The sequence below is a fragment of the Amia ocellicauda genome, chromosome 5, assembly GCF_036373705.1.
Source record: "Amia ocellicauda isolate fAmiCal2 chromosome 5, fAmiCal2.hap1, whole genome shotgun sequence".
Classification (NCBI taxonomy): Eukaryota; Metazoa; Chordata; class Actinopteri; order Amiiformes; family Amiidae; genus Amia; species Amia ocellicauda.
In genome coordinates, this window is record NC_089854.1 from 18,368,855 (window position 1) to 18,388,571 (window position 19,717).

The following is a 19,717-nucleotide window of genomic DNA, read 5'->3' on the forward strand; positions in this document are numbered from 1 at the left end:
AATATTCCAAATGACACTTAGAACAGGGGATGTGCCAACTGACTGGAAGACGGCAAATGTCATACCAATCCACAAGAAAGGGGACAAAACTGAGCCAGGAAATTATAGACCAATCAGTCACACCTGCATCACCTGTAAAATGTTGGTAAAAATTATTAGACAGAAAATAGAGGAGCATCTTAATGAAAACCATATTCTTGGAGATAGTCAACATGGGTTTAGACGAGGCAGATCATGTCTTACTAATTTATTAGAATTTTTTGAACATGCAACCACAGCTGTAGATCATACTTAGATTTCCAAAAAGCTTTTGATAAAGTTCCACACCAAAGACTGATCCTCAAATTGGAAGCTGTAGGCATTCAGGGTAATGTAAGTAGATGGATTATGAACTGGTTGATGTAAGGAAACCGTGGGTGTTGATTAGAGGAGTCTCTTCTAACTGGAGTGAGGTTGTTAGTGGAGTTCCACAGGGATCAGTACTAGGGCCTTTGCTTTTTCTAATTTATATTAATGATCTGGACTCAGGGATAGTTGGCAAACTTGTCAAATTTGCAGATGATACACAAATAGGTGGCTCAGCAGATACAATCTTGGCAGCACAGGCTATTCAGAGGGACTTGGATAATATTCAGTTGTGGGCCGAAACCTGGCAGATTAAATTCAATGTGGACAAGTGCAAGGTAATATATGCAGGTAACAAATATGTCCAATATAATTACACCATGGGAGGTACAGATTTAGATGAAGTAACACATGAGACTCCTAGGTCTTTCTCCATCCAAACAATGTGGGGAAGCAATAGAAAAGGCAAACCGAATGCTAAGGTATATTGTCAAAAGTGTAGAATTTAAAACCAGGGCAGTAATGTTCAGACTGTACAATGCACTAGTTAGAGCTCATCTGGATACTGTGTACAGTTCTGGGCTCCTCACTTCAAGAAAGATATCGCTGCTCTAGAGGCAGTTCAGAGGAGAGCAACCAGACTTATTCCAGGTCTGAAGGGAATGTCCTACTGAGAGACTGAGGGAACTTAACCTTTTCACCCTTGAACAGAGGAGACTACGTGGGGACTTAATCCAAGTCTTCAAAATCATGAAAGGCATCAACCACATCAAACCAGAGGAGCTTTTCCAGATCAGCAGGGACTGGAAGACACACGCACCCGGGGACACAAATGGAAATTGGGCTTCAAGGCATTCAAAACGGAAAACGGGAGACACTTCTTCACACATAGTTGTCACAATCTGGAACAAACTCCCCAATTATGTGGTAGAAGCTGAAAGTTTGGGAACATTTAAAAACAGACTGGATAGGATCCTTGGATCACTTAGATATTAATGGACACCAAACGAGCACGATGGGTCGAATGGCCTCCTCTTGTTTGTAAACTTTCTTATGTTCTTATGTAAGTAAAAATTTAGAGAGATGATGCCTGAGGGGGAACTGAGCCCAAAGAGTGCGTCACACCTGGGATGGAATTCATGGTAAAATTAACTCTTGCTTACCAACTTGGACTAAGATTAAGGATCTCTATTTGGACAATTTGATTGATTTGTTATGTCTGTTTGTGTTTATAGAGAGGGAGCAGGAAGAACTAGATGTAGGCTTTACTAATAGATATGGTGAAAAAGACAAAATTATACTCCTACCGGGAATATGACCTAAACCCTGTGAGTATAGAGATAGTTGAAATCACAGGGTTCCCACTTGTTTTCTAATGATTGTGTCATTCAGGCCACAGCTTCCTCAGCCTCCCTCCTTGCCCTAAAAGTCATAAATCTGTTCATTTCCCATTAACAGACAGAACTGCACTGCATCAGAGTTGTCTAAAAGCATTAATCTGTTGAATTCACTCTAAATACCAAATAGAAACTTATAATACATACAAGCTGCAATTCCATTTATGTGAACATGTGAAAATGCTGTATTTACACAGTTCAACCCCTGTCATCTGCCTGCTCACTGGCTGTTAGATTTCTACCACAACATCCCAAAGAGGAAATGATGAGCTGATCATGAGCTGTTTTTATGTATTTATTTATTTATATTCTGTTTTGTAAATTGATTCCATGTGGGAAGAATGACTGAAACTTTGCTTTATTTTTCTCCGTGGATTTGGACATGAACATAATGAAATTTCAAAATAAAAACTTTATACTTCCAGACATCCAGAACATTTTGTTTTTTTTCTCCTTTTCTTCAAAGTAATCACAAGGGTAAGCATGCAAATCTAGTTTGGAAAAAGGGAAATCAAATTCAGATTGTTCTATATTTATAACTTAATATACCTGTTTAGATTGAGGTGAAGTGCAGTTGGAGTTATAAAAAAAAAAAAAAAAAGCTTACAAATTGAAAATTAAAAATGTAATGATTTTGATATGGATTACTGATTTAACTTGAAAAACACTAGTCATTTGACTTTACTTCACTTTTAGCTTTACTCTCAAAAGCAAATTTGATATTCTGTTTTTATTTTAATGTTGAAATGCACAAAACACATTTTATTTTGCAATGGATTTTGTGCCTGTAATAAAGCAAAAACAAATCAATATTTAACATTTTATCACTTCAATCCTCAATCATCTGGGAGCTTGTATATTATTTTATACTTAACATAACATTGTATACAGTTTCCAACCAAACAATTTATTTTACCTAGAATTGTTTACTCGGTCTATATGAATTTGTCATTAAATAAGTGCATGTAGACTTTCTCTGTAGATTTTATTGCATAAAATTGTGAAATAAGGACACATTTATCATTTATGTAGACTTAATACAACCTGCAATAATATGCCAAGCACAAAATGGAGCAGGCATGGATCCATCCCTGTCTGTCAAAGTTTGACCTTTCATATCAAGGAAGGGTATACTCTGAACAGGACGCCAGTCGCAGGGCAGCACTAAAACACAAACCACTACTGGGCACCTTAGAGTAGCTAAGGATTTCTTCATGTTGTGGGAAGAAAGCAGAACACTCAGCGATCAATAACATGGCTTACAAGCAGCAGCAGCAGTAATGTGACTTATTTACAAGGATCCTGAAGTGGCTGGCCTGCACAAAGTCTGATAATGAAAGCCAGTAAATTTAAGGCACTGGTTTATGAATTATAGCATTGAACAGGGAGTAATAAGTGATGTCACCCCAGGCAGCTAAATGAAACCCAATGAGTCCCTGACAGCCTAGACAGTTATGCATCTGGTGTAGAGCACTTCCCAAGTCTGCCCTGCAAAGAACTTGGCATTCCTTTTTCCTTCCTACCTCAGAGCAGCACTCCCCTAATTATATACATTTCACTGCAGTACAGTATACAGCATATAGATTCATTTCAAATACAACATTGTTTTAAAACAAAATTCAACCTAGAAACCTGCAGGGGCTAGATGCCCAGCCCCTGACAGCAGCACCGCCCCTCTGCGACCTCCGTCTGCGCATTACCATCAGGCAGGCACCTACCCAGGCCTGCTGCGGTAGACTCAGTCAGAACCCCAAGAACCACGTGAAGAGGAAGGTCAGCAGACCCACACCCCCTCCCCCTCCTGCGCCATGGCCCTGAGGGATTCCAGCAGCCTCTGGCCCACCCATACACCCTCCAACAGCTCAAACATTGGCAACTCTAGACCCAGGACTTCTGGGTGCTCCAAATTATAACTGTTGGCTACTCCCTACAGTTCCAGACCCATCCACCCCCCTTCTGAGGGGTGGTGTGGATGAGAGTAAGGGTCCCATTGCAGTGTGCGGTGTTTCACAACAAAATCACTGCTCTCTTGGGAGAAGAGTGTGATCCGCGAAATGCCCCCTCTCCAGGGCAGCAAAAGTGACTCTATTCCCAATACTTCCTAGTACCCAAGAAAGATGGCGTTTTCCACCACATCTTGGATCTGAGATGCCTGAACCGCCATCTCAAGGTGTTGCGCTTCAATATGTTCAACTTGCATACCATGTCCCAGGTCATCAAGCCTGGTGACTGGTTCACCACGGTGGATCTGAAAGACGCTTACTTTCACATCCCCATCATGCTGGCACACAGGAAGTTTCTCTGCTTCGTCTTCAAAGGCAGAGCATACAAGTTTGCAGTTCTTCCCTTTGGCCTGTCTCTAGCCCCACATTACAGGGTATCATTGGTAGCTATTTTCTCTACTAAAAGTGACAGCACTGCAGTTCAGCTACATTATTATTTAATGCGATTATGAATATGAGCAAAGTAACCTTTTAATAAAATACTATCACAGAATGTCCATATTCATAGTAGAATGCTTTAAAAATTAACTTACCAGTCATTTCATTTTTTGAGTGTTGCAGGTTACGTTTTTTTGGGCTTGTTTTATTTGGAATGTGCTTGCTTGGGCATTAGTTATTAGCCTACATTTGACGTTTTCTAGGTATCTAAAAGCATTATGTCTATAACAAACAGTAATAAAAGCAGGGAAATTATTTAGGTGTATTATTATTATTATTATTATTATTTATAGTTGTATATTGAATCCAGAATTATATCAAATTTTTTAAAAAAATACATTAATTCATACAATAACCTGTACTAGTGTTTTCTATGGGTGCTTTCACAAGTCACAGACTTTCACAATTCAGGGCAGAATCTGCAAATGCAGAAGATTCTCAGAAAACCATTGGTTAAATTGGTCAAAGTTTGCACAGAATAACAAAAGTCTATGTGTTATGAACACTCGATATCATATAGTCATCGAGGGTCAATTGCAATGAACTTGGAGAGTTAGAATGCTGGTCTCAATAAGTTGCAATTTACCCTAAATGTTCAATAAATTACACTGTGTATTAACAATTATTTATTTATTTTTTGTTCCTGGGTAGTAAGTTTTATTTCCTAATTGCTTATGCCTCAAAAGTATAGAAAATGACTATTATTCACCACAAACTTTGCTTTTGTGACCAGGACAGTGATATTTTGAAATGGACCTATTTCCAATGAGAAAATGGACATCACCATAAACAATACAAGTAATGCAAGGCAAGTAGTATGATAAATGTTGTATAAGTGCTATCATACAGGAGAGTAAATGACTTAATTACAAGTACTGTCTGAAAAGATGTGTTCTATATATATTCTGCATTTCCACCTGACATTTCAATCAAAGTTATTTACAATAAAGATCTGCTGAGCTTGTTCAAGAAGAAGTCTCCTTGCTAAGCTGGGGAGGGAACTGACTATACCCTCTGTGAAATCTTCTGTTTGAAACTATTTCCTGACATCATCGGCCCTGAAATTACACTATAATCTCAATTAAAAACAGAGGAGAGAATTCACATGAAAACAGAAAAAGATGAGTTATGAATGATCATCCAAACCTCAGGATGGGGAGAACATGACAAACAGCACAGCAGGCCATGGTGACAGAGTAGAGCATAGCACTCAACATATCTTCCCAGCAACCACCTCCTCCTCTCTCTGTCCCCGGTCCAAGAGCTTGCCACATCCTCTTTAAATTGTGTCACAATGGGCTGTGTGCACTATTTTTTGCATTCACATTCTTCTTATTCTCTATCTCCCTCTCTCTCCTTTTCTCAATCTGATGGATGACACTAATGGTGTGTGAATGCCAGTACAGAGGCAGTGACCACATCATCAGTTCATTCCCACATCCACACTATCCCCAGACTGCTACATATTTTTCTAATGCCCCCTGAGCTTCTCACATGGTTACAGAGATATTCTTCTCAGTGGTGATTGCAAGAGTTTATAACCACCTTGTATTCTTAAGATCAGGCTACAAACTGAGAGCGACACAACTTTAATTACATAGATCCAAAACTACTACTGCATACACCCATACCTCCCTATTTCCCATACTCATAATCTGGGACTGTTTTAATGCATTAAAGTCTCCCTTTTCATCTATGTCTTGTTCATATATAGAGTGCCTATTAAAAGACTATGCCCACTTGATCTTTTTTCACAATTTGCTGGTTCAATGCCTGTGGGTTTCAAGCATTTAAATTAGGATTTTCTTCCACTTATCTACATACCCTGCTGCACATTGTTAAGGGGAGAAAGGTTTTATTGTACAAAAATAGACATTTTAATAATACTAAATATCAAAATCTGAGTGAATACTTTGTGGAAGCACCTTTGGCAGCAATTACAGTAGTGAGTCTGATAGGATAGGTCGCTACCAACTTTGTACACCTAGATTTGACAATATTTGACTGTGCTTCTTTACAAAACTGTTCATGCTCTGTCAAGTTACTGGGGAGGAAGTTAAATCTTTATGTTGTCAGACTACAAAGCATGTTGTCACATGACTACAGAATGTTCAGTGTTCTTGCCACCCTAGCATACAAGCCAGATTTGTGGAGTGCTTGGGACATTGTTGTCAAATGCACACTTTCACCAGTTATGGACATCAAAGCCTGTAGTTCTTGTAAAGTTGCCATTGGCCTCTGGGTAGCCCCTCTGATCAGTCTCTTTCTTGCTCAGTCATCCAGTTTGGAGGGATGGCCTGATCTAGTCAGAGTCTTGGTAGTGCCATACACTTTTCACTACTTAATAATCTTCTTTACCGTGCTCCCAGTGATATTCAAGACCTTTGATATTGTTTTAACATTTTTGTCCCGGAGTTCTTTTGAAAGCTCCATGGTGCTCATGGTTGAGTTTTTGCCTTGAAATGCACTACCCAGCAGAGTGAATCTACAGGAATAGCTGAATTAATCTTGAAATAATGTGAATCACAACAAGTTAACACTTGGAGGCCACTTAACTTGTGTGTGATTTTTAAAATGAATGCACCCAAGCTTATTCAGGATTGCAATTATAAGGAGGGTAGACATTTATCCAACCAAGCTATTTCAGTATTTATTTTTAATAAATATTGTACACATTTCTAGAATCTTTTTTTACAGTTGACTGTTGTGGGGTAGGATGTGTAGATAAATTAAAAGTATATATAAATTATATAATTAAAGGCGAAAAAAGGGGGGGAATGTAAAGGGGGTGTATACTTTTCTATAAGCACTGTATGTCCTTGAACAATAACTGTTTGAACTCATTGAAAAATGATTTGACTGATAGCTTGATTAACTGATTGGATTAAAATCATTATAAAGCATTTTAAGATTATTGCTTTTCACATTTCCCATTTCAATGAATGCCAGGAGGAGGTTAGTGAAGACAACTGTACAAGATAAACAGAGGCAGCAATCTCAAGTATCTTGCAGTGTATGGTGGCATTGCTGCTGGTAATATGTTTTATCAGTTACCAGGAAAATACAACAGTGAATATGCTCTACTGGCATTTAAGCTCAGTAAGTCTTTCATCAATATCCCAAGTAATGGACAGTCCTTTTCCTCTCTCAGTCCTTCAGTCCTTCAGGCTTCAAGATTCCAGAACTCACTAAAATAGAAGAGACCTGGTGAAAATCTGAGCTGACCCATTATTAGACTAGACAGTACAAAGAGCACCAGAGGAGAGAGAGACCAGTGGAACAATGTTTGGAGGAAACAATACTAAAAGAGAAATGCAAGGAGAGAGGTTGTCCTAATGTTGGTTAATACTGTTATACAGACCGGATACATCGTCCTGCTCTTTGGCATCATACAACACAGGCAGTTTACTTTTCAGAATCAACCTAAATTGTTTACCTCAGAAAGATGAAAGCCTATTAAGATTCAGTCTTTCTTAGTTGTATTTCAGTATGATTGTGCAGGTGGCCAGTGTGTGTGAGTGTGTGTATGACTGAAGATAAACAAAATGTTATTTTTATTTCTGACCACTGTTATTTGGATGTGGTTTGGGGTTCTTGCATTTCCATACTGACAGTTAAAAATCTTAGCTGGGGGCCCAGAGGTTGACTGGAAATGTGATTTAGAGATGAGTTGTGTTGAATTACTGACTAGTTGTAATGCAATCAGAATGTGTGTCTTATTGCTGCAGTCTAGTCGTCACCAGAATGAAGAAATGAAGAGACCATAGTGCACAGCATAAAGAGCTATTAAATAATAGTGCTTTTAAACAGCATTTAGAACGTGTCGTAATGTTCATTTCATAATCCAGGATACTGAGGAATATTCTCCAACTCCCTAGAAATGACTTCCACCAGCTAACAAATTTAGTTCTGGCAATGTTGCATGAGGTTGTAATGTTGGTGGTATTTTGGTTTTATAGATTGCTGCACAGTAACATCATCTCCACATTTTATAGGCCCATTTCTGGCATTTCAATACATGTCATCCACAAGTGTATTATTTCACATTTCACATTTTCTGTATGTGGTTGTCTGGAAATATTGTTTCTGGAATGCATTATGTAAATAATTGTATAATGTTATTTTACAATGTACTGACAACATGCACTGTTGTCTACAAATGTGAGTTGCCAATACATTATATTAACCTGTGGTCAATTATTTACAATGTTGTCACAATGTTACTTGAGTGGGGTAAAGGAAATGAGGGTTAACAATAGCAAGTGAAGTAAAATCCTGTACAAAGAAGAGGCATGGTAAAATAAAATATTTCCATTCTTTGCAATTCTTTCAGGAAAGCAACATGTGGGTAAGGGATTTACATTTCAGAATGACTGGCATATATTTATGTTGATATTTCAGTGTTACAAACCAAACTGATTTGTGTTGTGGGTGCCTTGGGGGGGTAGAGAAAGATTCTGGAGACAAAGAATTAGGTAGCAATTAGAGTTATGTAAAAATGAAGGAAAATTCATGGGAAATTCATGTGTTTGAGTTTGCTGTGAACTGATCCTTGAAGCAGTTTCATAGCTTCACAAATGCCTGAAATCACAAGAAGAGAGATATGTACATCCTTGATTTTCATGTGTGCACAATTTCAAAATGGGTCTTCTGATTGAAAGCCTGAGCAATGTGAATTACAGATGTTCTAAAATAATTAGGCCTGCAAATCGAGTCCTGACCATTTTTGTAGTTTAGCCAAGTGACCACCACATTTGCATATTTATAATCTGACAAAAATACAAGGTGGGATTTTGTAATTTGTTTTTGGAATGGGTGTCAGATCTATGGTTGTACCATAGTTTGACAGTGGTCTCCTGGGGTCTTAACTTGCCTTTTCCTTAATTTAGTACACTGTTCTATGAATATAGCATGGTCAACAATGGAAACATGCCTTATTATAATAATTATTACATATGGTGTTCTTGTGGTCATGTTGAACCTATAGGAAACCAATGTGAAATTATGATTAAACCACTGTAAACCACAGTTGAAAGTGCAAATATCCTATGGTAGCCTGGGTTAATGGGCATAAGTGTACCGGATCAGAGAAAAAGCAATAGTGCTTGTAGAACTTTGTGGCAGAGCTTAGTGCATTTAGAAGTCAGCTGTGCTTTTCTTCTTCTGAAGTTTGGCAGGTTATTATCAACAGCATGCTTATCCAATGTACTTTTTTTGAGGGGCAAACTTCACCACTAAGTAATCACATCACATTGCTTAATGGTGACCCAGGTAACCCAATTGTACAGAGAGTTGAGCCATTGTAAAGAAATAAAAGCAAAAAAGCCTTGGAGAACTGTAGCAGTGGGACTGTTTATCAAGAGAAACAAAGTTACTGGTTGAACAACATGAAAAAAGCCCACAATCCCCCTGCAGAAAGTACAGATCTGTTGATTTGTATTATTTTTTGTAGAAATGAATCGCATAGTTCTATTGATCATACCCCATTCAACACCACTTATTTTTTTTATTCTTCAGTCTCTGTCTGGGCTTTGGCTGGCAGCTTTAGCCATTTGAATTCAAGCTCAGGTTTGAAATATTCCTTCTCTGATCCATTAGTCTCCTACTGGCATGACAAAGGCTGTTTGTTAAAAGGTATCTTGTAGCTATGAAGTGTCTGACAGTAAGTGGATCTGATGTAAATATCCCACTCTTTTCTGACTGCTCATTCAGGATAGGTTGAGAGACAGACCTTGAACTGTCTTCCCATGTCAGTCTTATTCCATTCCTATAACAATGATACCAGGATAAACAAACTCATCCCCCAGCAAGAAAAGCATCTGGGCAGTACATGGAAGGCTTTTATCATGGAACTATACAATACAGCGCATCTCAGAATATTCTGTCTCCTATGGGAGTTTAACATTTAAATAAATAAATACATAATAATTACATGAACATTTGATCTTTTGTCAAAATGATTCAAAGACATTTCCAAGAGAATGTTTTCCCCAGAGACTAAGAACACAAGACAGATAGTTCAGTGAAGTTCGGCTTTGTGCCTGGGAAGCTTTTTCCAAATGTGGAACGTGGAATGATAAACGTGTTTAATCTTAATTTCCAATTGTAAATTCTGGCCCTTGTAGTCTTTTATGATGTCATTGCCACTAAATGTCAGATTTGTTTTTAATCATTTTGAAACCCACTTCTTTTCGTCAGTAATTGCCCCTGTTCAAGATCTATTCCTTTAACCAATCAAAGGATAACATTTTTATCTAGGATTTACAGTTTATCTTTAAACTTATATATATATATTGTATAACATTTAGACTAAATACAATAATAAGATTAACTATCCATGGCTTAAGTAACTTTTTTTTTTTTTCAATGAAATAAACCTGTTACTGCAACCTAATGTTTCTCAAAATTTCTCCAGTCTTAGGCTTAGTCATCACTGCCCTCTGGTGGCAATAATAAACAATGCACCCTCCACAAATGCATTCTGTTCTCACAGCTGAATCAACTACCCTGTCCAAACAAGTACCTTCAAGGAAACCTGTCCTTGATAAGACTGTTCACCTTGACAGACTGCTGTCCTAAAATACAATGTATTTATGATTTTAATTAATCTATCCTGAGCCACACTGAATCAAAACTCACATCATTTTGAGAAAGTGTTAAACACTGATACATTTTAAAAAGTAATCCGCCTCTCCAGAAAAACTACAGCATATTTTATTTTATTTGTAAACCTCTATTAAATTCTAGAACATTAAAATTAGAAACATTTAATCAATACAGAGTGAATAAAAAAAAACTTTCCATTTACCAAGAAAATGCATAAACCCAAAATAAAACCTCTCCTGTATTTAATACAATTTCAAGTCCTCCCCCAAAGAAAAATCTAACTGGTATGTTTGCATTTGTATTTTACAAGGTGAAAATTAACCTATCTATGTTTATATAGTATGCTTAAATCACAGATACACTAACTCACTTTAAATAGTTATTTTTCATACTTGGCTTTCACAGCAGATATCCATAGCTGTACCCTACTTTCACTGTGCTTTCCCTCACTAGACAATTATAGTAGAACAGAAAATTGTACAACATGTTCTCAAAAGATAGCATTCACATTAGTCAATCGTGTTATTATCAGCGTATAATGCATGACACTATATTAAATGCAAGGTTAATGGTCATCAATCAAAACAAAACATGCCAAAATTCCAGATGGCAATGTAAGTTGATACAGTGGAGGTTTTAAATGGTAGCCTTTTCTGCCTTGGACAGAGTGCTGTCCTGGGCTCTAGGAGAAGCTACCAGCCTCTAACAGCTTGATGACCATGGCTTCCTGCGGACGGAGCCTCAGCCTTTCCAGGGATACCACCCCCAGCCGATCCATCCCTGTGCTGGCCACAAACACACCATGAGGGGGCAGGCTAAAGGCCCACTGTGGCTCCAGCGGCTCCTTGCCTGTTCCAAAGTTCAGTAGCACCAAGAAGTGAACGCAGCCCCAGGAACGCAGGAAAGCCAGGATGGGGGGTGAGGGGGAGGGGGCGGAAGCGACTGAGGAGGCATTGGAGGGAGGGAGCAGGGTGAAATTGCCGAAAAGCAGTGCATCCTCCCGTGAACGGGTGTTACTGAGGGAGCGGAACAGACGTAACATGGAGCTCTGGGATAGTGACTGATCCTGCAGTAGAGAGGGATTTAAAACAGGGAAAGGAAATTAAACAAAATGCCTTGCATCTCTCCAGAATCAGGATTGAGTATATTTATATTTTTTAGGATACATTCAAGCAGCATTTTTTGTACACTTCTAACACAAGGAAAATTCAGTTCCAGTGATGTTCAGACTATCTCCGATCAAAGCTGACTGCACTCCACTCACCTCCACTGAACTCTCTGTCACACTCCCTGACACAGCAGGACTCCTCCTGGATGCTCCCACATTTTGATTAGACCCCCAGTTCATTGGTGCAAGTCCTGCCTGGGAAGCATTCTTCATTAATCCCCAGAGAGAGAGAGAAAAAGAGAAAGAGGTATAGGATTGTTTTGTTTCTAAACAGCCTTTAATTTAAGGAAACAATGATTCAAACAATCAATTTCTTATTAAAAGACTCTTTAAATCAAATGGTTGATTATGGTGGCTGTATAAATACAAAATAGATTAATTTCGGTGTGTAACCCCCAGTGTGAATGACTGATCCTTGAAATTACGTTGCAAGAAAAAAGTACCGTGTTTATATTTGAGAAATGTCCAGAATGGTGACCTCCAATCGGTCTGATGTGCACCACCTCCTTACCTGTGATTGGCCAAGGCCGAGTTCCTCTCCATAGTGCATGATGGGTGTCCCAGGCAGGGTGAGGGCTAATACAGCAAATAGTCTGTGCAGCCCCCCAACCACTGAGGCCACATGTCCCACTGAGGGACCCCGAATCTGAAACACACCGCAGCACTCAGTCACTCCAACACTACCACTAAAAGAGCATCCATCTCTACAAAGTTCTGCACTACCTGCTCAATATAACGTGGTAGAAAGAAGTCTACTCTCAGTCTGTCATTCAGTCCTTCACTCCAATAGTTGTAATTTTGTCACTGTATAACTTATTTTAAACTAGATTTAAGCCACTATACATCGCATAAACTCTTACAGATCTTTCCCAGTAAGTTTTCTTGTTTTGGATAAAAGGATCAGCATTATAATCACGTATAATGATACATAATATATAATGTACCAATTTTTATTTGTTTTGTCCTACCATGACTCCTTACTGTACACATCTGACATTTCCATCGGTACTCACAGGATAGTAGAACTTTCAGAAGCTCAGGCATCTTAGAGCATTCAGTAGAGTATGTTTGTATAATACTTCATCTATGAGTTTACATAACAGAGGCAGAATAACTAGAATTGCAGTGTATAAAGAGGTTTGAATTGCTGGGAATTTTAATTTTACGCCTGGTACTGTGTGGGCAAGATAATTTGTTTGTTTACATTTGGTATTCGGCAAATATCAACCAATTGTAGACAAAGGCAACGAAAAGCAAACCTCCACCCTCCACCACATGTTCAAACTCACCGTCCAGCTTGGCCACACCCCCTGGGGCCTCTGCAGGGCCATCTCTATGGCAGTGCCCACTTCCTGTGCAGAGAGAATGTGTGGCACAGATGGCAGCAGGGGACGGGTGATGAGGTCAGCCATGGAGCTGTTCACCGTGTCTGCACTGACCTGCCACACCATGATCCTACACAGACACTACATTATCAAACTACGATGGCAGAGAAAGGTTTTAAATGTATTCTTTGAGGACATACCAAATACAGTATGGTGCAGTAGTCACCCAATGCAAAAGGCATACATGACTTAGTTGTAAATTACCAATTCATCCCATGTAAACATGGTTAAATGCATTAGAATACCAGTAATAGGGCAAGACTTTGTATGACCTATGGATTCACAAACAGTGTTTGACCACAGGTGATACATGACCATGTGTTCCAGCTATAATACTGATAAACTGAAATATAATTATTTTAAACAAGTACCTCTCGTTGCCCTCAGTGCTGAATTGCTTCACCATTGACCTCCATTCCAACAGAGACTGCAAAAAACACAGTGACTTAAAAACACATTCTAGGTTAGAACTTCTGTATCCATGTAAACAATACGTTAGGACAAGTCACATTAAAAGATCAAAAGTGTATCCACAAATTATGTTTCCATTGGTTTGGTTTACATTTGTCTTGAATAATCCTTCTTAAGCATTTTGTGCTGTATTACAGTTTCAAAGTGTTCAAAGCAAACCATGTGTGCACTTAAAGTGGCAGTGCTAGATGTTTTATGTGTAATGATCGTCCTTGTCCTTACCTCTTCTGAATACACTGCATCTGTGTCACATATTCTGAAGCCTGCCAAGCCTTGTTGCAACCAGAACTGCAAAGCACTCTGAGGAAGGAATATGTAGAAAGTAGACCATGTACACACACTATACACCTTCTCTAGCCCAGAGGTCTCCAGCCCAGGTTCACAATATCTACAGTACTCAAGTCCTGGTGCTGCAAATTGAAGTGAAGTACAGTTCATCAGGGGTCTCCTGCCCTGGCCGTGGAGAGATACTGTACAGTATAGCAGGGATTTCCAGCCATGGTCAATTCAGTGCTACAGTACAGTATAGTACAGTAGGGTCTCCAGCCCTGCTTCATTATAGATTACTACAAGCAATATTGCCAACAATAGAACTGTAGTTTCCACATTAAAACAGATCATAATATGTAAATTTTACAAAGGAGCGGATGCGCTTGTACTGATAGAAATGGGAAGGATTGAATTCTGACAGCAAAAGTGAGCATGTCTGACATACTGTCACTGTGCCAGACTGAGGGAAGGGTTGATCTGGCAGGGACTGATTGGCAGAACGTTTCAAGAGCTTCATTACATTGCTAGAATCAGTCAGGTTTTCATTGCAGAGATCCAGCAAGATCTTCATACCTGATTCATGGAGAGAGAGAGAGTTTTCAATATCACCTCAATCCGTGTGTTTCAGACACTCATAACAATATGCAAAACTATAGCCTTTCGGTCCAAGTTCTTTTGCCAGCAGTGGTGCATATCAAAAGACTTTTTCCATTTTCAAAGGGTTGTGTGATTATTGATTTTTCTTTTGTAGTACAATTAGCATCTTACCAATAGCATTGCCATGGGTGACAAGGTCTTGGAACTGTGTCATGGTGCCCAGTGTGTGGTTGATGTTGGTCAGGGTGGGGGGCAATGTTCGCTCTCTCCTGGGCAGAAGGCCTCCAATAATCAGAGCACCCACCCCCAGAGACTGCAGGTAGGGCAGACGATCGCTGATCCCTGCAAACACACACACGTTTACTGACCTAAAAAACGTGAAGCACAAATGTGATTCCTAGCTTCAACAGACGCATACATTAGAACTTTGGTTCTTCAGTTATTCATATTCTTGTTAGTAAATAATGTATGCTTTGAATTAACAACAGAGACTGGGGCACTATTCCATTACAGAAATAATGAGTCTTTTTGAGAAATGATGGTGACCAATACATGGCAACACACAAGTTAACCCTGTAATTTGTAGACCAGTGGCACTAGCTCTCTCTTGCAACCGACTTTGTGAAAATGTAAAAACAGCAGGTCTAAGCCAGGCTCCTTGAAAATCTAACTTAAAAAGAGCATGCAGAAGTGAAGCAGGAGTGAAAAGTGTTCACTCAGGGGGTGCCTCACCTTGGATGACACCCACCCCATCCTGGTTGCTGTCCAGGAACAGCATAGGCTGCAACTGGTAGAACAGTGTCCTCTGCCACCATTGCAGTTGTGGGGCCTGGGGCCGTGGACTATAGACTATGATGGTTATGACAGTGCACAACATGGCCAGCCAGCACAGCCAAAAGAGCAGGACAAGTCTGGAGCGCAGGGCCCTCCATCGCGGCCCTCCTGCCACCCTCTCCAGCTCCTCCTTGTCCAGCAGCTTATAGGTCTGCTCATGCTCAACTGGAATCAGGAGTGGTACTCTCTCAGATCCCTCCAGACCAATGCACAGAGCCTCCCCTCTTGTTGGCATGCGGTCATAGATGGGGGCACTGTCCACCTTCAGCGGCATCCTCTCTGTTGGTCAATACATCATAGTGAGCCACCACATTGCATCAAGGTACTGCTTGATCTTGAAGAACAGAATAATTGTGCATGTTTACTAGGGTAAATTTGCTTCACTTGCCCTATGAGTGTTAGAAGTACACTCTTGCCATCATTCACCACTTATTTAAATCACATTTGTTGAGATTAATACCTGTGGACAACTTAGTTTAGCTTCATCCTTTATTCACAGTCATTGTGTTATAGGAAAATCATTTTAATATTTATCAGCATGTCAGTTTAATAGTGTACATGCATGTATGTAGAGGTTTGTATGTTAGCGTTTGTCAAACAATGCAAGTCAAAGCCCTGGCTTCCAATCAACCTCCCTCCCAGAATCCCCTTCCTAGGGACGGGTTACTATGGATACACAATCACTCCTGTGCAGCCCACAGAAGGAGTGAATAATGACAGACGGCTAATAGGAGAAAGTTCAAGTGGCAGTAAAATGTAGCCACCAGGATCTGTCTTTGAAATTAAAAAAAAGTTTAGAAAGACAAAGCTATGGGCATAGTCTTCCTGGCTTCATCTTACACCAGGATTTCCAGCTGACCCAAATATTTGGATTACAAATCAGTTTATTCAAAATAAATTACAATCTTATTAAAAAAAAAAAAAATAAAAAAAAATCAGACCCTCGAGTGAAAGCCAAAATCCGAGGGATGTTTTATTTAAATTGTAAATGAAGCACTATGCGTTCGCCTATATCCCCATGACGCTCCCCATGATGATTGTTTAATGTTCAAAAGTTAAAATGAGTGCAGTAAATATATAGAAACCCCTTTATTATTATTATTATTATTATTATTATTATTAAAAGCTGTACTTATTTTAACCAGATGGCGTCAAACCGTAAACAAAGCAAACCCTTCGTTTCTAGCGAGACACTGTTAGACTTAAAGCGATCCATCATTTCTCCGGGTACTGTGTAAATAGTTCTGCGGAGGGAGCTGTTCACGTCCAGCGTTTGCTATGAACCAGAAACCAGAGATCGAAAAACATACCGTGACGTCACGGGGGTGCAGACTCTGGAGCTGCTTTGCTGGAAATCAGTTGCGAAAATCAGAAAAGAATTTCTAAAAAGAACACTGTCCGCGCGTTCGAGTGACCCATCATCCTATTTGCCGAAATAACAGAAGAAGTTTTCACCACCCAGACCCGTGGCTATTATTTCACATGATTAGTATGACAATATGGATTTTCGGTGCAGTTCCCCTTCAAGGCAGCCGCACTGCACAGGCTGGTTCTTGCGCACAGCTCACCTCCGCACCAGGACACCAGGACACCAGGACACCAGGCATGCGCAGGAGCCTCGGCCGGTTCTGCCCACTGCGAGTCCAGCTTCAGTCTCTCAGAGAGTCGGAAGCGGCGTCTTAAATAGCCATGGGAAATGATCCATTAACGTTGTTCCTAATATTTTTAAATACATATATTTTAATTTTGTGTCGGGTGTGTTATCTTATGCTCATCATTTGACATTATCCTTTGTTTTTTGTAAATTAAGGGGTTTTGATTTGTTTAGTTTTTTGCATGCTTTTGATTCAATCGTGACCCCGCGGTCCTGTCTGTAGAGACGGAGTCGCACGCTATCGTTTTCAACATGTATTTTTTATTCATTATTAAAGATCTCTATAAATGCATATTTAACTGAGAAGCTACTCCATTCACATTCTTCATTGATTCATATGTTTAATGTAAGTATTCAACTGTAACCTGCTTTACTTGATTGAAGATCCAGGGGTCTTTCAAACGATAACTAAGTCACGAGAAAAGAAAAGAAAAAAATCTACCTTTCCAATAATGACTGTTGTTAATGTAAGTACTTAATGTTGTTGTTTGTTTTACGTTTTATTATGTTTGTTTCCAAAAAAAACGGGGTATCAAATGTGTCGCTCATACAAATCAACAGCGTAGTAAGTTACATGTTTACACTCCCCCAGTCAAAAGTTAGAAACATGGTGTAATTTACCTTGCATTAAGTTCTTTGCTAAATGTCTTACTACCACTACTACTACTACTACTACTACTACCACTACTATTATTATTATTATTATTATTATTATTATTATTATTATTATTATATGTGAAAGGTATTATGAATAAATGGTTCAAGCATTAATAATACACAACATATATGCAAAGCATGAGGCAGACAGTCTTGTAGAAAGGTTATGTTTATATTACATTCACACATTTATTATTAGAAAATTATAAAGTCCCATTGTTTCAGGCATACTAACATCAATGTAAATCCATGAGAACTATTTTAATTGTAATGGTACAAACAGGATTTTCATTGCATCAGATCTGTCACATGTTTGTATATAGTGAATGATTGTCCTGTCAACTAAAAGCTGAATTTTGAAAAGGGTATTACATCTGGGTTGTGACTGACAGTATTAATAATAATAATAATAATAATCTGAAAACCTCTATTGTTTTGGTGCTGGATTTAAGTTTAAATGTTTATGTTCTGCTTGTTGAATGTATTAAGAAACAACCTTTTTCCATTAGCAATTTTATAAAGTAACAAAGTCACAGTTTAGTTATTATTTAAACATAAAACAAAGTTAATTCAATGTGTCCTCTTTAACAATATATTCACGACTCAGTACCTTCCTCTGGACTATAAGGCTTCTATATCTGTTGTATGATGTGGAGGCTTTAACTATAAGCCATATTTTCCAGTGTTGGTCTAACAGTGGCAATGTTCAGTTTCAACATAACGTCTGTCAGTATGCAGAATTATAAGCTTCAATTGGTTTGACAGCAGCAATTTTAGACCGATATAATCATTGGAAGCTATAACCAATACAATTTTATGAAAAAACAACTTACTTAGAGCTTGTAGTTTACCTTGCTTCCTGTTGTCTACTATAGTTTAATTTTCACCTCTGTTTCAACTTTCTCCCTCCACTCTTTCCTCAGTTGTGTCTTGTCCTCTCTCGCAGCCTGGATGGGTCCCTCCAGTGTAATTTTGCACAAAGCTGTAATATGGCACCCACACCCAAGCTCCACATTCTGGAGATATTGCTCGCATCACATTAGACTACATTACGTGAGGCCTTAAGGTAATAAGGATAACATTGGCAGAACAGATTCAGTGTGGTGTAGGCTATGAGTTTATCGCTACTGTGATAAACAGGGAAAATTATAATGAAGAAACATCAGTGCTCAGGTGCTGTGCAAGGTTACATTTGTGTCCTTCCCTCTCAAAGGGCTTATCAGTAAAATTAGAGAATAGAGTACAGTCACTCAGAGGTGTCTGGTCACACTGGACTGCATTGATTTAGTACACTATGAGTTTGTTGAAAATCCAGGTTATTCGCAGATTTGATCTGTAAGCACAACATGCATCATATATAGGTATTTTCTTTGTTTTGTTTCTTTTAATATGAAGTGTTTTAATTAACATTAGACAGTGCTCTGAGGAAAACCTATGTGAGTTTAAAGACACAAGCACCAGCCATTCTGTGATTGAAAACCGTTAATAACATTTTTATTTTTGATATTTAAAAACAGAGCTGATTGTGGTTCTGTATTGATTTAGATGGGGTATGATGTATACTCATCCTTTTGCTTTGCTGGAAAAGAACTTCTAGAATATTACTGAACCTTGCTAAATCCATTTAACCTCAGTCCCTCAATCCTCAGGAAACATCTTGCTCACAGAATTAGTCCCCAGGTTATTTCCTGCTACAGCTGGCCATACTTGAAGCCCTGTAATTGTACACAGTTGACTGCTGAATTCCAGCTTGTGATCATAGTCTTTTGTGAAATACTTCCCCCTTAAAATCAACATACAGGAAGTGTGTACTGTGTTGATTTAAAGAAAGATCATTTGCCTGTGTGTTGGCTTCTCAGTATTAACAGTGTGCCACAAAGTAATCCAAATCA

At 38.8% G+C, this 19,717-nt stretch overlaps 1 protein-coding gene across 3 annotated transcripts; it reads right to left on the reverse strand.

The window, feature by feature from the left end:
- Window positions 1-10,875: 10,875 nt before the first annotated feature.
- On the reverse strand, window positions 10,876-17,188 carry LOC136749634 (4F2 cell-surface antigen heavy chain). Of its 3 annotated transcripts, none has more exons than XM_066704103.1 (10): window positions 17,083-17,188; window positions 15,413-15,793; window positions 14,852-15,022; window positions 14,604-14,656; window positions 14,036-14,113; window positions 13,714-13,769; window positions 13,247-13,412; window positions 12,469-12,603; window positions 12,054-12,164; window positions 10,876-11,855 (listed from the first exon to the last, which is right to left on the reverse strand). In XM_066704103.1, exons 2-10 carry the CDS (start codon window positions 15,786-15,788, stop codon window positions 11,472-11,474), a joined length of 1,530 nt encoding a protein of 509 aa, XP_066560200.1. In that variant the 5' UTR covers window positions 15,789-15,793; window positions 17,083-17,188; the 3' UTR covers window positions 10,876-11,471. The 3 variants fall into 3 exon arrangements, with proteins under 3 accessions (XP_066560200.1, XP_066560197.1, XP_066560199.1); XM_066704100.1 differs by having other exon boundaries at window positions 14,529-14,656; XM_066704102.1 differs by lacking the exon at window positions 17,083-17,188 and adding an exon at window positions 16,825-17,076 and having other exon boundaries at window positions 14,529-14,656.
- Window positions 17,189-19,717: the final 2,529 nt, after the last annotated feature.